A 15,520-nucleotide genomic window follows, 5' to 3' on the forward strand; every position below is an offset into this window, starting at 1 on the left:
AATTTACCTATAACTTTAATTTTCTATCTAAAACTTATCGATAACACAAATTTTCAATAGAAAATTTAACGATAACATAATTTTCTATAGAAAATTTATCGATAACAAAAATTTTCTATTGAACATTTTCCGATAACATTAATTTTCTATAGAAAATGTATCGATAACATATATTTTTTATAGAAAACTTATTGGTAACACAAATTTTCTATGAAAATGTATCGATAACACAAATTTGCTACAGACAATTTATCGATAACATTAATTTTCTATAGAAAACTTATCGATAACATAAATTTTCTATAGACAATTTATTGATTACATTAATTTCCTATAGAACTATAATTTTAATTTTCCACATGCAACTCATTGAAAATGTTTATATTGAATATTAAAGAATTCTACAGATTATAATAGAGGATATTTCAACAAATTTTTGGTTAGGTTTAATTGGAAGCTCTTGAAAAATAGCTCTCTTGTGTATAACATTGTAATAGAAAAATGCTGTTATACACAAGATTTGCTATAGAACATCTTGTGTATAACAGCATTTTCTATTACATATTTACAATTAATAATTTGTGATGGTAGCTTTGATGGTGTTATGTAATATTATTTTTTTTTTTGAAAATTGATTATAAATACCTGTAAATTGAGCTACAGAAGCCACAGTCGCCTAATTTTCTTTAAGCAAGTACATTTCGTCTAAAAAACACTAACCTCTTCAATATGGTAAATATTTGTTTACAAAATAGAAACTTATTATTGCAAACAATATTATCTTCATTTAAAAGAATGCAGTAATATTAATTTATATTTTTTTTATTTATTTAAAGAAATTCCTCATTGTTGCTTTGGCTTTTGTTGCCTGCGCCTACGCTGATGTCTCCGAGTTGGGCTATGACTACCCACCACCTGCTGCCCCTGCTCCAGCCCCAGTAGAACCTGAAAAATCTTATATCCCACCTGCACCAGTTGTCCCAGCACCAGCCCCTGACAACTCTTATGTACCACCATCACAACCTCAACACGCTCCTGCTCCCGACAACACTTATGAGCCACCAGCACCTCATGTAGAAGAGCCCGACAACTCCTACATTCCTCCCGCACCTGTTGCACCCGAAGAACCCTTTGCTCCCCTTGAGGAAATCGAACAAACCCCTGAAGATGGTTACCATTATTAGACTGCCCGCCGTGTTGTCTACAGACACCGTGCTTAAATACCAAACAAAATTATTTTATAAATCATTTTTAGAACAAATTGTTATAGAATCTTGTTTTTCTTTTTTTAATGTTAAAATATAAAAAACCAAAAGATATTTATTTTTTACTAAATTTGAATAGTTTAAAACCTCAATCTATAAATGTACAACTAAAACTTAACAGTATTTTCTACAGCAAATATTCTATAGAAATTTGTTCTAAACTATTCTGTTATTTTCCTTTTTATACCCTTCACCATCGTGAGAAGGGTATATATAAGTTTGTCATTCCGTTTGTAATTTCTACATTTTTCATTTCCGACCCTATAAAGTATACATATTCTGGATCCTTATAGATATCGGAGTCGATTAAGCCATGTCCGTCTGTCTGTCTGTCCGTCTGTCTGTCTGTTGAAATCAATTTTCTGAAGACCCCAGATATCTTCGGGATCCAAATCTTCAAGAATTTTGTCAGACATGCTTTCGAGAATTTTGCCATTTAAAATCAGCAAAATCGGTCCACAAATGGCTGAGATATGAGAAAAAAACCAAGACAACCTCGATTTTTGACCTATATCTGGATTACTAAGACATTAATATAGTCAATATGGATATCTAATGATAGATATTTCAAAGACATTTGCAACGACGTATATAAGACCATTGTAAGATGGACCTACAATGGGTCAAAATCGGAAAAAAAAATTTTAACCCGAATTTTTTTTTTCACAAAAAAAAATTTAAAAAACAAAAAAAAAAAATTTAAATTTAAAAAATATAAAATAATTGAAAAAAAATTTTTTCCAAAAAATGAAAAAAACAACTGGAAAATAAATTAAATTTTGTTTACCTAAAAAAATTTAAAATTTTGAAGTATAATTTGGTGAAGGGTATATAAGATTCGGCTCAGCCGAATATAGCACTCTTACTTATTTATATGTTTGTTTATCCGTTTGTAATTTCGAAATTTTTTATTTGCGACCCCACAAGGTAATATGTATATTCTGGATCGTTATAGATAGCGGAGTCGATGTTGAAATCAACTTTCAGTAGCAACCAAATAACTTTCATCAAAATAAATGCTATAGATCCGGTACGCTTGCTATTTAAAATCGAGAAAATCGGTCAACAAATGACTGAGATATAAAAACCGGGACAACCTCGATGTTTTTACCTATTATTGATATATTTCTGGATAACCAAGTCATTAATATAGACAATAAGGATATCTAATGATAGATATTTCAATTTTGCAACGACGCACAGTGGGCGCCACATGATTTTTTTCGTTGCAAAAATTATAACTTTTGAACCAAATGAGATAATCAAAAATTATAGATAACACAGGTCAACAGCAAAAAAAGGCTTGACTAACCATTATATAGATTTGATGCATCATAGCTGCCTCAGTACAAAAATGTTAAAATTTTTCAATTCTATTTGTTTCTTCACATAATTAATGATAACTCCAAAAGGGTTAGTCCGATGTTGTTAAAATAAGCAAAGAAAAGTTAAGATTTACATAATCTGTAATCCGATTATATATTAAGTTTCAATTGGCAGTAGTTTCGGAGTTATAATAACAAATTGAAGCAAAAAATAAATTTTTTACATGAAAATAGCAAATTTTTTTGTTTAAAAAAAATCATGAAAAATCGAAAACGGCAGAATATATTCAGATTTATTGCTTTATTGCAAAGCCATATGCAATATGAATAAAACGAGATATCAATCACGAAAATCGATGGATTATTTTCGAATTTAGTGACAATTAAATGAATTTTCTCATTTTCACAAAATTTTAGTTTTTTGATTGATTTACATAAAATTGAGTAGTTAATGTTCTTCTTTCGAATGATTGAATTTTGAAAACGTTTTCCTTATCCTATGTAGAAATTTTCACATATATATTGCATTTGAATCGGCTCAGTAGTTTCGGAGTTACAAAAACAAATTGAAGCAAAAAATATATTTTTTTACATGAAAATAGCTATTTTTTTTGTTTTAAAAAAATCTTGAAAAATCGAAAACGGCAGAAATTGTTCAGGTTTATTACTTTATTACAAGGACACATGTAATAGGAATAAAATGAGATATCGGTCATTAAAATCGATGGATTCTTTTCGAATTTATTCATAATTAAGTGAATTTGCTCATTTTCACAAAATTTTAGTTTTTTTATTGATATACATTAATTTGAGTAGTTAATGTTCTTCTTTCGAATGATTGAATTTTGTAAACATTTTCTCCATGCAATGTAGATATTTTCACATATATATTGCGTTTTAATCGGCTCAGTAGTTTCCGAGTTATAATAACAAATTGAAGCAAAAAAATATATTTTTTATGTGAAAATAGCAAATTTTTTTGTGTTAGAAAAATCATGAAAAATCAAAAACGGCAGCAATTGTTCAGGTTTATGGGTTTATCGCAAAGCCACATAAAATAGCAACAACATGAGATATCAATCACGAAAATCGAGGGATCCTTTTCGAATTTATTCACAATTAAGTGAATTTGCTCATTTTCACAAAATTTTAGTTTTTTGTTTGATATACATAAAATTGATGGGTTAATATTCTTCTTTCTAATGATAGAGTTTTGAAAACATTTTCTCCATGCTATGTAGAAATTTTAATCGGCTCAGTAGTTTCCGAGTTACAAAAACAAATTGAAGCAAAAAATATATTTTTTTCATGAAAATGGCAAAGTTTTTTGTTTTAAAAAAATCCTGAAAAATCGAAAACGGCAGAAATTGTTCAGGTTTATGGCTTCATCGCAAAGCCACATGTAATATAAACAAAATGAGATATCGATTATGAAAATCGATTAATTATTTTCGCATTTATTCACAATTAAGTGAATTCACTCATTTTCACATTTTCTGTTTTTTTTAACACTGAAAATCAGTCATATTTGAAGGGCTATATCTTCTGAACCAAAAATCCGATTGTAATATTAGTAGCATATTTGAAATCGTGGGACAATTTCCTGTAAAATAGCTGTATTCAATATTTTTTAGGGGCACATGCAATTTTTGATTTTTGCCCTCACTTGTTCTACGCCACTGTGCGTCGTATATAACGACATAGTCAATTGGACCCACAATGGATCGAAATCGGGAAAAATATTTTTTAACCGAATTTTGTTCACCAAAAAACTTTTATAAAATAAAATTTTTTTTGGTGAAAAAAAAAAATTTTAAAAAAAATATTTTTTTAAATTTCATTTACCTAAAACCATTTAAAATTTTTATTTTAAAGTATAATTTGGTGAAGGGTATATAATATTTAGCTTCAAAAATATGTCCACTATCAACCATCAATGTTCGGAAGTCCCTATTGGAAGACCCTTTATCAATACAATATCGATGAAAAATGGATATAATGTTATCCTTAACACTTAAATTTAATTTTCGTTATTAAATAATTTTTAATTACTATTGGGGTGATAAAGCTCGCCACTTTAAATGAGCGAAAATTCAATCAAAAATATTAATAATTTGGGCAACTTAAAAATAAAGAAAAAACAAACAAATAAATAAATTGTAGTTGTTAATTTAAACGCCTGTTTAATAACAAAAACACGCATAATTTAAATTTGATAACAAAAAATTATGTAAATTTGTCAAAAGAAAAAACAAACAAAATACCCTAAAGCTATTTAAAAACATAAACATGTAAAATGTTTTGATTTTTTTTTATATTAACAGAAAGATGATATTAAACAAAAACAAAAAATAAAACTAAAAACAATAGCAGCATCTATATCTTGTAGCTTAAATTAATAATTTGTGATGGTAAATTTGATGTAGTTATGTCTTTTTGTATTAATAATTTTTGAAACTTGAGTATAAATACCCGAAAATTGAGCTACAGAAGACACAGTCGCCTAATTGTCTTTAAGCAAGTACAACCCGTCTAAAAAACACTAACCTCTTCAATATGGTAAATATTTGTTTATAAAACAGAAACTTATTATTGCAAACAATATTATGTATTTTTAAAGAATGGAGTAATATTAATTGATATTTTTCGATTTATTTAAAGAAATTCCTCATTGTTGCTTTGGCTTTTGTTGCCTGCGCCTACGCTGATGTCTCTGAGTTGGGCTATGACTACCAACAACCCTCCGCTCCTGCTCCAGCCCCAGTTGAACCAGAAAGATCTTATATCCCACCCGCACCAGTTGTACCAGCACCAGCCCCAGTCAACTCTTATGTACCACCACCACAACCTCAACCCGCTCCTGCTCCTGTCAACACCTATGTGCCTCCAGCACCTCATGTAGAAGAGCCCGTCAACTCTTACATTCCTCCCGTGGAACAACCCCTTGCCCCCGTTGAGGAAATCGAACAAACCCCTGAAGATGGTTACCGTTACAAGACTGTCCGCCGTGTTGTCTACAGACACCGTGCTTAAATTATTTTTTAAATAATTTTTAGAACAAATTGTTATAGAATTTTTTTTCTCTTTTTAATGTTAAAATATAAAAAAACCCAAAAAAAAAATATTTGTTTACTTAACTTGAATAGTTTAGAACCTCAATCTATAAATGAGAAATGTTTTTGATATCAAAATAATAGTCAAATAGAACTTTTACCATCCTCAGAGCACTAAAATGAATCTTGCCCATCATCTCCAAAAATACTGTTATACTAAAGATTTTCTATAGAAAATCTTGTGTATAACAAGAAAATACAGTTATAGACATTATTTTCTATAGTAAATGTTGCTATACACAAGATTTTCTATAGAAAATACTGTTATACACAAGATTTTCTATAGAAAATACTGTTATACACAAGATTTTCTATAGAAAATACTGTTATACACAAGATTTTCTATAGAAAATACTGTTATACACAAGATTTTCTATAGAAAATACTGTTATACACAAGATTTTCTATAGAAAATACTGTTATACACAAGATTTTCTATAGAAAATACTGTTATACACAAGATTTTCTATAGAAAATACTGTTATACACAAGATTTTCTATAGAAAATACTGTTATACACAAGATTTTCTATAGAAAATACTGTTATACACAAGATTTTCTATAGAAAATACTGTTATACACAAGATTTTCTATAGAAAATACTGTTATACACAAGATTTTCTATAGAAAATACTGTTATACACAAGATTTTCTATAGAAAATACTGTTATACACAAGATTTTCTATAAAAAATACAGTTATACACAATATTTCTATAGAAAATACTATTATACACAAGATTTTCTATAGAAAAAACTGTTATACACAAGATTTTCTATAGAAAATAGTGTTATACACAATATTTTCTATAGAAAATACTGTTATACACAATATTTTCTATAGAAAATACTGTTATACACAAGATTTTCTATAGAAAATAGTGTTATACACAAGATTTTCTATAGAAAATAGTGTTATACACAAGATTTTCTATAGAAAATAGTGTTATACACAAGATTTTCTATAGAAAAAACTGTTATACACAAGATTTTCTATAGAAAATAGTGTTATACACAAGATTTTCTATAGAAAATAGTGTTATACACAAGATTTTCTATAGAAAATAGTGTTATACACAAGATTTTCTATAGAAAATAGTGTTATACACAAGATTTTCTATAGAAAATAGTGTTATACATAAGATTTGCTATAGAAAATAATGTTATACACAAGATTTTCTATAGAAAATAGTGTTATACACAATATTTTCTATAGAAAATACTGTTATACACAAGATTTTCTATAGAAAATACTGTTATACACAATATTTTCTATAGAAAATACTGTTAAACACAAGATTTTCTATAGAAAATACTGTTATACACAAGATTTTCTATAGAAAATACTGTTATACACAAGATTTTCTATGGAAAATACTGTTATACACAAGATTTTCTATAGAAAATACTGTTATACACAAGATTTTCTATAGAAAATACTGTTATACACAAGATTTTCTATAGAAAATACTGTTATACACAAGATTTTCTATAGAAAATACTGTTATACACAAGATTTTCTATAGAAAATACTGTTATACACAAGATTTTTATAGAAAATACTGTTATGCACAAGATTTTCTATAGAAAATACTGTTATACACAAGATTTTCTATAGAAAATACTGTTATACACAAGATTTTCTATAGAAAATACTGTTATACACAAGATTTTCTATAGAAAATACTGTTATAGACAAGATTTTCTATAGAAAATACTGTTATACACAATATTTCCTATAGAAAATACTGTTATACACAATATGTCCTATAAAAAAACCTTGTAAATTAATCTTTATACTGAACTGAGTCCAGGGAATTCCATAGTACTTTTCAATATGAAATAGTATCAAAAAATGTACGATCATATCAACTTCGCCATCCCTGTGGAAGACCTTTCCCTGAGTCTCTCTCTTAGCATTGCATTACCTTCTTCGATTTGCTCTCATTCCCTTCAACCTTTTTAATTGCTATGCTCTATACATTTTCGCACTTTTGTGCATAAACAAGCTACTAAATCTCTGAATTTATTTTCGACTATTCGCCATAATGGCGCCATTTTGTCAACACATTTCACTAGTTACAGCTACAAAACACACACAAAAAAGAAAGAATAAGGTTTAAAAACCAATTTAGTAATTAACCGTTAAACGCAGAAAAGAAAGAGAGAGAAAGGTGACGAGAGAACCAAAAAAAAAGAAAAACATTGATAAAAGTGGCAAACAAACGTTACAGTTAGTTAGCAACAGTAAAACCGTTAAATATTTAGCACATTTAAACATTTAACTGCAAACTTTTACGTACAATAAATTGATGCATAACGGTAACAGTTAAATAACAAAAATACAAACAACAACTACGAAATGTTTATAAGCAGCTCAACTGACAACGACGACTATAACTATTAAATGGCGTCATATCCTATGGCGTCAAAATTACGGTTATACGCATACAAATAAATATAAATAAATACATACAAACAAACAGTTCACAATACATTTTCTATATACAATTGTGTATTTTTGTATATTGGAAATGCTTTTTTACATGTAGTTTTATATAAGCATATACTTAGATTCCAAATCGTAATACTGAAAAGTAAAAAAAGTCCTTGAAAAGGATTTATGTTGAAAAGTCAATATAAAACTCAAATATTTATGGTAAAGACATATTCTGCAGCACTAAAAGTTCAAATAATATATTTGGACTAATGACTAGTATGTTCTTAAATCGTGGCCAACATTGCATTCAAGTGCTCTATATAACCGCATAGATCTTACAAATAAAAAAGACTCCATTAAACCGTTTTGAAAATAAATAAAATGACTTAATTTTTAGCAAAAATACAAATACGATCCCAAAAAATTTACCCTTCACCAAATTATACTTTAAAATAAATATTTTTATTTAAATTAAATTTTTTTTTTAATTGTTTTTAAAATTTTTTTTTAAAAAAGTTTTTTTTCCAAATTTTTAAAAAATTTTTTTTTAAAATTTTTTAATTTTTTTTTTTGGAAAAAAATCTATGACAAATAAAATTTTTGATGAAAAAAAAATTCGGGTTAAAAAATATTTTTCCCGATTTTGACCCATTGTAGGTCCAACATACCTTATCTACATCGTTGCAATGGACTTTGAAATATCTATCATTAGATATCCATATTGTCTATATTAATGACTTAGCAATCCAGATATATGTAGATCAAAAATAGGTAAAAAATCGAGGTTGTCCCGGTTTTTTGCTCATATCTCCGTTATTTATGGACCGATTTTGCTGATTTTAAATAGCAAACTTCTCGAAAGCATATCTGACAGAATTATTGAAGATTTTGATCTGGGGTCTTCAGAAAATTGATTTGAACAGATAAACAGACAGACAGACATGGCTTAATCGACTCCGCTATCTATAAGGATCCAGAATATATATACTTTATAGGGTCGGAAATGAAAAATGTAGAAATTACAAACGGAATGACAAACTTATATATACCCTTCTAACGAGGTGAAGGGTTAGCTCCAGTAGCAATTCTCCTTTTCCGTTTTCCTGATATTCTTAACGTTTTCGCCCAAAATGTTCAATTTTGGATCATGGTTTACTTGCTTGAGGATATCTGCGTATGTATTGTCCCCACAACCTTTAATAAAAAGAGCATATGATCTTATTGGTTTTTTCCTCTTTTTTGCTTTTGGGCGCACTTCCCTCCATACTTTCCAAGTGGGGTTTCTTCCACTCTTATTCTTGTTCTCATTGTTTCTTCGGTTTCTTCGGGTTCAATAATTCGGTTTCGTGGTCTAGGTTAGGTTAGGTTATAAAGGCCACCTCACTTGGGTGCTTGAATTGGTCCCTTTGTGATACCTTAAAAGATCATGTTGAGGTCCTCAGAACAGCTCCTTCACATGTCGCAATGGCGTTCGATGCAGAACCGAGAAACGAATCTATCTTTCTAATATCCACACTCGATAAATCCTGCAGACCATGCTGAATAGGACTACGATAAAGCAGGGCTTAGACAAAGAAATTTACAACAGATTCTTCCTCAACTTCGTCATCACAACTTTTACAGAAGTCGGAATATTTAATCTCCTTGCGTGCAGTCATATTAAGCAGGGCCCTGTAATCACAGCTAGCAGAATACGTACCCGATCCCGTAATAGCTCATCAAAAACATTGACATTTATTGGTCGTAGATGGGCCACGTAAGCTTCGATGACGAGCAATTAGTCAAAGTACAACTGTTCTGAGTAGGTTCAAAAAGTTCGCGCTGATAATATTTGTTGGTAAAATAAATGTGAAGAAAAACAAGTAAGAAAGTACTACACTAAGTAAAAGAGCAAAAACATTTTTCTTTTAAAATTTCGATAATTTATATTTGTGAGTGATTTTCGGAAGTGGGCCTTATATGGGGGCTATGACCAATTATGGACCGATCACCATGAAATTAGGCCGTGTGATTTATGTCTATATGAAAGTCTACTATGTTGAATTTTGTGAGTATACCAACATTTTTTAAGCGATTTATGCACGTGAAAGTGATTTTCGGAAGCGGGTCTATATGGGAGCTATGACTAATTATGGACCAATCGTAACAAAATTTGGTGACATGAATTTTATGTATATAAAACTTATTTTGAGCGAAATTTGTGTAGATACAAATATAAATTAAACATTTATGATCGATAAAGTCCAATTTCGGAAGGACATTTATATGGGGGCTAGGTGAAATAATGGACCGATTTCAGCCAGTTTAACAGGCTTGGTCCTTGGGCCGAAAAAATAATACGTACTAAATTTTATCGAAATATCTTCAAAATTGCGACCTGTACTCTGCCCACAAGGTTTACATGGACAGCCAGCCAGCCGACCAGACGGACGGACGGACGGACGGACGGACATCGTTTAATCGACTAAGAAAGTGATTCTAAGTCGATCGGTATACTTTAAGGTGGGTGTTGGACTAATATTTTTGGGCGTTACAAACATCTGCACAAACGCATTATACCCTCCCAACTATGGTGGTGTAGGGTATAATAATATTTGAGAAAACTTTCATTCCTTTTCTCAAGGCCTATCGTGGATTCAACACACAGACAGACGGACATAAATAGCTCGTCTTAGAATTTCATAAGGTTCCAGAATTTTGATATGTTACAAACGGAAAAAAAATCAATGTAGCCCCCTTTTGTTGGTGGTGGGTATAAAAACAGATTAACTGTTATTGAGAGTGGTTACTCGATCTAACTTTGAGAGACTAAAGTTACAATCCTATCAGACATTAACTAAGATAATTAGAAATTTATAATGAATATTTTATGTTTCTTCATTTTGGAAGAATAATGAAAGATTTTATCAAATTTCTGCATCCATATAGATGTTCGATATTATAGTAAAACATATCGATCAGTCTCTTACTATATCAAACCCTAAACTGATCAAAACTCATATTACATATTCTGGCTTCTAGGTTACCTTGTTTTTTATATTTTCATACATATTCTTTTATGATTATTTAAAAAAAAAAACACTTTATATTTTTCCCAAATAATCGATTCAATTTACTATCCAACTACTGCTCATAATTTACATGTAGCCACCAAATGAAATCACAATATACTATGTACTCTATACATAGTACATATTCGCAAATACCCCACCTCTTGCTAAAAATAATCTGATAATGTTCAATACCTTTTTTCTTTTTTTGGATTTTTTTTAACATTTATGGCATATTGACTACAAATTGACAATATCGTGATAATTATATCTTGATACTTATACAGGCAAACAGGCTCACATACATACATATGGACAGCAACAACATAATGATGCATATGAAAAAGTTTTACATGTAAAGAGAGAGAGTGAGAAGGAGGGAGAGAGAAATTCACATACATACAACGACATAAAATTCACACTTATAAAAATTGCAATTATGTCACATGCATATATATTTACATTAGGGTGGCAGCTATTTTGCATTTTTGATGTTTTAAGAGTCTGAAATTGTTGTACGTCATCTAAAAACCAATTACTGATCATTTTATTTACATATTTTCCAAATATTATTTTTTTTTAAAAAATTTCCACCAAAATTTTTTTTGGCATTTCATTTACAAAAATATGTCCAAAATCAAGTTAAATAACAGTGGTTTTTTGCTTATATATCAGGCATTTGTGAACCGGTTTTCCCGAATTAAAATAGCAACCGAACCTTGGAAATATCGGATATATTAATGTATGAATCACGTTTGTAACTTATTTGGGGACCTAAGTTTTTTTTCATCAAAAATAGTTTAAGCCACATTTTTTAACTAATAAAATTGGTTTAATTAAAAAAAAATTTCACCAAAAAATATTTTCAATCTCGAAGAGCGTTGTTTCTAAGCAACCATAGATGGCAGCCCCATCATCCTGGGACCAGTTACAGCAGACCAAAAAAAAAATTAACGAAACTGAAACAAGGCAAAATTTTGGCGGACAGGATCTTATGGCAACAACACGAATAGCGCTCTTCGTGAAGCATCAAGGCTTAAACAACTGGAACATCGAATGATATCATATAAGATCGAAGTCTTAAGCACGAAATAATAATACCGAAGAAAACCAGTAACTCCCTCCAAACATGGAAGGCTATATCAGTTCGTGTAGTAATGGCTCACTTCATGAGTAGATTAAGACATATTACCATTATACAGTGCTATGCGCCAACAGAAGTCGCTGAAGATACTAAAAAGGATGAATTCTAGCCACAAGTAACAATCACGCTCAAAGAGATTCGAAGAGGGGATATCATAATAATCATGGGTGACTTTAATGCGAAGATAGGATACGACAACACCAGCATCCTCAGTAACATTGGAACGCACGGTTGGAACAACGGTGAGCGGTTAACAGAATTGTGCCAGACATTTCAACTCGTCATTGGTGGCTCCACTTTCCCGCACAAGGAAATACATAAATATACATGGACATCACCGAGCGGCAACTCACACAATCAGATCGATCATATATGCGTTAGCAGAAGATGGAGATGCTTTCTATCGGATTTCAGGAACAAAAGAGGAGCTAACATCGGAAGTGTTCATAAGCTTATCATAGGAGAAATAAAGTTAAAGTTGAAATGACACAGAAGAATAATCAGACAACTTCAGAACAACGTAACTAAGAACATGTTAGCAGTGACAATTCACAATTAATTCAATCCCATTCATGTCAACATATAATCAAGTCGCAAAAGAAACAGTGGGTATAGTGGAACCACAAAACAAATCTTGGATATCAGACGACACTTGGAACATAACTTCTTAAAGAAGGGAACTTTAGCTGCAGCTGAAAAACATCAACACTTCAAGGCACTGCTGCAGCAAGAAAGCTGCAAAAAGAGACAGAAGAAGCGGCTAGCCAGAACGACATGAGAAAACATAACCAGACGATAGATTGTCTCACTAATCGAAGGTATAACAGGAGCCAAGCAGTTGCTGATCGCAGTGATGCATTACTAACAAACAATGAAGCAACTCCCAGTCTAAATGAGATAAAAAAAGGGCATAGTAAAACAATTAAGAAAGTGTGATCGGTCAAGCTCGATTATATAGTACCCTACACTAAATAAATGAGCAAAATTATTTTTCTTTTAAAATTTCAATAATTTATATTTTTGAGTGATTTTCGGAAGAGTGCTATGATGGGAGCTATAACTAATTATGGACCGATCGCCATGAAATTATATCATGTTATTTATGTCTATATGAAATCTATTCGTGTTTAATTTTATGTGTATACCAACATTTTTAAGATATTTATGCTCGTTAAAGTGATTTTCGGAAATGGGCCTTATATGGGAGCTATGACTAATTATGAACCGATCGCCATGAAATTTGGTTGTGTTATTTATGTCTATATGAAAATTATTTGTGTTGAATTTTATGTACATATATACCAACACTTTTAAGAGATTTATACCCGATAAAGATATTTGCGGAAGTGGGCCTTATATGGGAGCTATAACCAATTATGGACCGATCACCTTGAAATTAGGTCGTGTGATTCGTGTCTGTATTGAAGTTATTTATGTTGAATTTTATGTGTATACCAACATTTTTAGGTGATTTATGCTCGTTAAAGTGATTGATTGATATGACTAATTATGGACCGATCATAATAAAATTTGGTGACATGAATTTTGTATATATAAAACTTATTTGGAGCGGAATTTGTGGAGATACATATATAAATTAAACATTTGTGACCGATAAAGTCCAATTTCGAAAGGACATTTGTATGGGAGCTAGGTGAAATAATGGACCGATTTCAGCCAGTTTTAATAGGCTTGGTCCTTGGGCCGAAAAAATAATATGTACCAAATTTTATCGAAATATCTTCAAAATTGCGACCTGTACTCTGAGCACAAGGTTTACATGGACAGCCAGCCAGACGATTAAACGATGTCCGTCCAATCGACTCAGAAAGTGATTCTAAGTCGATCGGAATACTTTAAGGTGGGTGTTAGTCTAATATTTTTGGGCGTTACAAACATCTGCACAAACGCATTATACCCTCCCCACTATGGTGGTGTAGGGTATAATTAAGAAGTTATAAGGAAGCAGGCGAAGCTGGAATACCAGCCGAAAGCCCATGACTCATGGAAAGCATTGAGTAGGAAAGGGAACTGAGGGTGCAGAATTCTCAGTTCTTCACAACGGGAACATCAGTCAATCGCTTAATAATAACGCTGGAGTAAAATAAAGATTCGCTTTATCATCTCAACTGTTCACCATCGCACAGTGGGGCAGAATCAAATAAATAGAAATAAATCTGGCATTTTTGAACGGCTGGTCCGATCGGGATAAAATTTAACGTGGGCATAGCCAAGGAGTATTTGAGTTTAAGGTATAAAAATGGGCCCTAAAAATGCTCCGGGCGGTGCTATGGCGGCTCAAAGTACGGTACCTTCGACATGTAACTTTTTTTGTTTCCCATCCGATTTGGTCCAAAAATACAAAAATTAACTGATCTAAACAAAAAAAAAAAATTTTTTCAATAAATTTGGATCAAATTGTTCCTAATATTGCAATCCTATTAAAATGTTAATGCAAATTTTGGAAACTTAATAAAACTTGTTAAAATCTTTATTTATTAACAAAACTCAATGAAATTTTCAACGTTTTTTTTTTGTAAATATGTTATTCTAAATAACAAAGTGTAAAAAAACTTGTCAAAAGGTCAAAGAGATTTTTTACTATTTGACCCATAGGGTCCACATTTCCTTCGGCGCTGGGATAGTACTTTGGAGATAAATAGAGAGCAGATCCAGGTTTCCAAAACTGCTTTCTGTTTTCTGATCCCAGCTTTAAGATTTTAGAACATGTTGTCCAAATTTTTATAAAAAAATAGGTCAAATTCCGAAGGTCATAGGAGCGACATATTCGAAAAATAGGACATTTTTTTATACCCAAATGTTCTCCGTAAAGATTTCTTACAGAAACACATAAAATTGTTATACGTTCTTAAGGAAAGTTTTTTTTTAATAAAAAAAAGAGTTAAGTAACCTTTTCGCCCAAAAAAACAGCAAAAATCTATTATTTTTTTAAATTTTAAATCGTTTACTTTTGGATCCACAATTGATTTTACTCTGAAATATTCTGTATAGTATTGTTAATTTAGTTGTCTAACTAAAAAAAACAATCGAGTCCATTCGGTCCAAAAGTACTGACTATATTTAAAAAAAAAACGGAAAACGTAGGTATGGCAAAATTTTAAAATTTTAATTTTGAAATGCCTATAACTCTTAAATTATATGAAATAAATAGCACATGCAAGCA

At 30.5% G+C, this 15,520-nt stretch overlaps 2 protein-coding genes across 2 annotated transcripts in view; both read left to right on the forward strand.

Annotated features, from left to right (window-relative positions):
* The window catches only part of GstS1 (Glutathione S transferase S1), a 491,998-nt gene that overhangs the window by 108,757 nt on the left and 367,721 nt on the right, over nucleotides 1-15,520 (forward strand). The gene's annotated exons all lie outside the window — the stretch shown is intronic.
* Nucleotides 5,035-5,712, forward strand: LOC135962179 (uncharacterized). Its single transcript, XM_065513956.1, has 2 exons — nucleotides 5,035-5,149; nucleotides 5,252-5,712. The coding sequence occupies exons 1-2, from the start codon at nucleotides 5,147-5,149 to the stop codon at nucleotides 5,621-5,623; spliced, it is 375 nt and encodes a 124-aa protein (XP_065370028.1). The 5' UTR covers nucleotides 5,035-5,146; the 3' UTR covers nucleotides 5,624-5,712.

This window comes from Calliphora vicina, chromosome 5, assembly GCF_958450345.1.
Source record: "Calliphora vicina chromosome 5, idCalVici1.1, whole genome shotgun sequence".
Classification (NCBI taxonomy): domain Eukaryota; kingdom Metazoa; phylum Arthropoda; class Insecta; order Diptera; family Calliphoridae; genus Calliphora; species Calliphora vicina.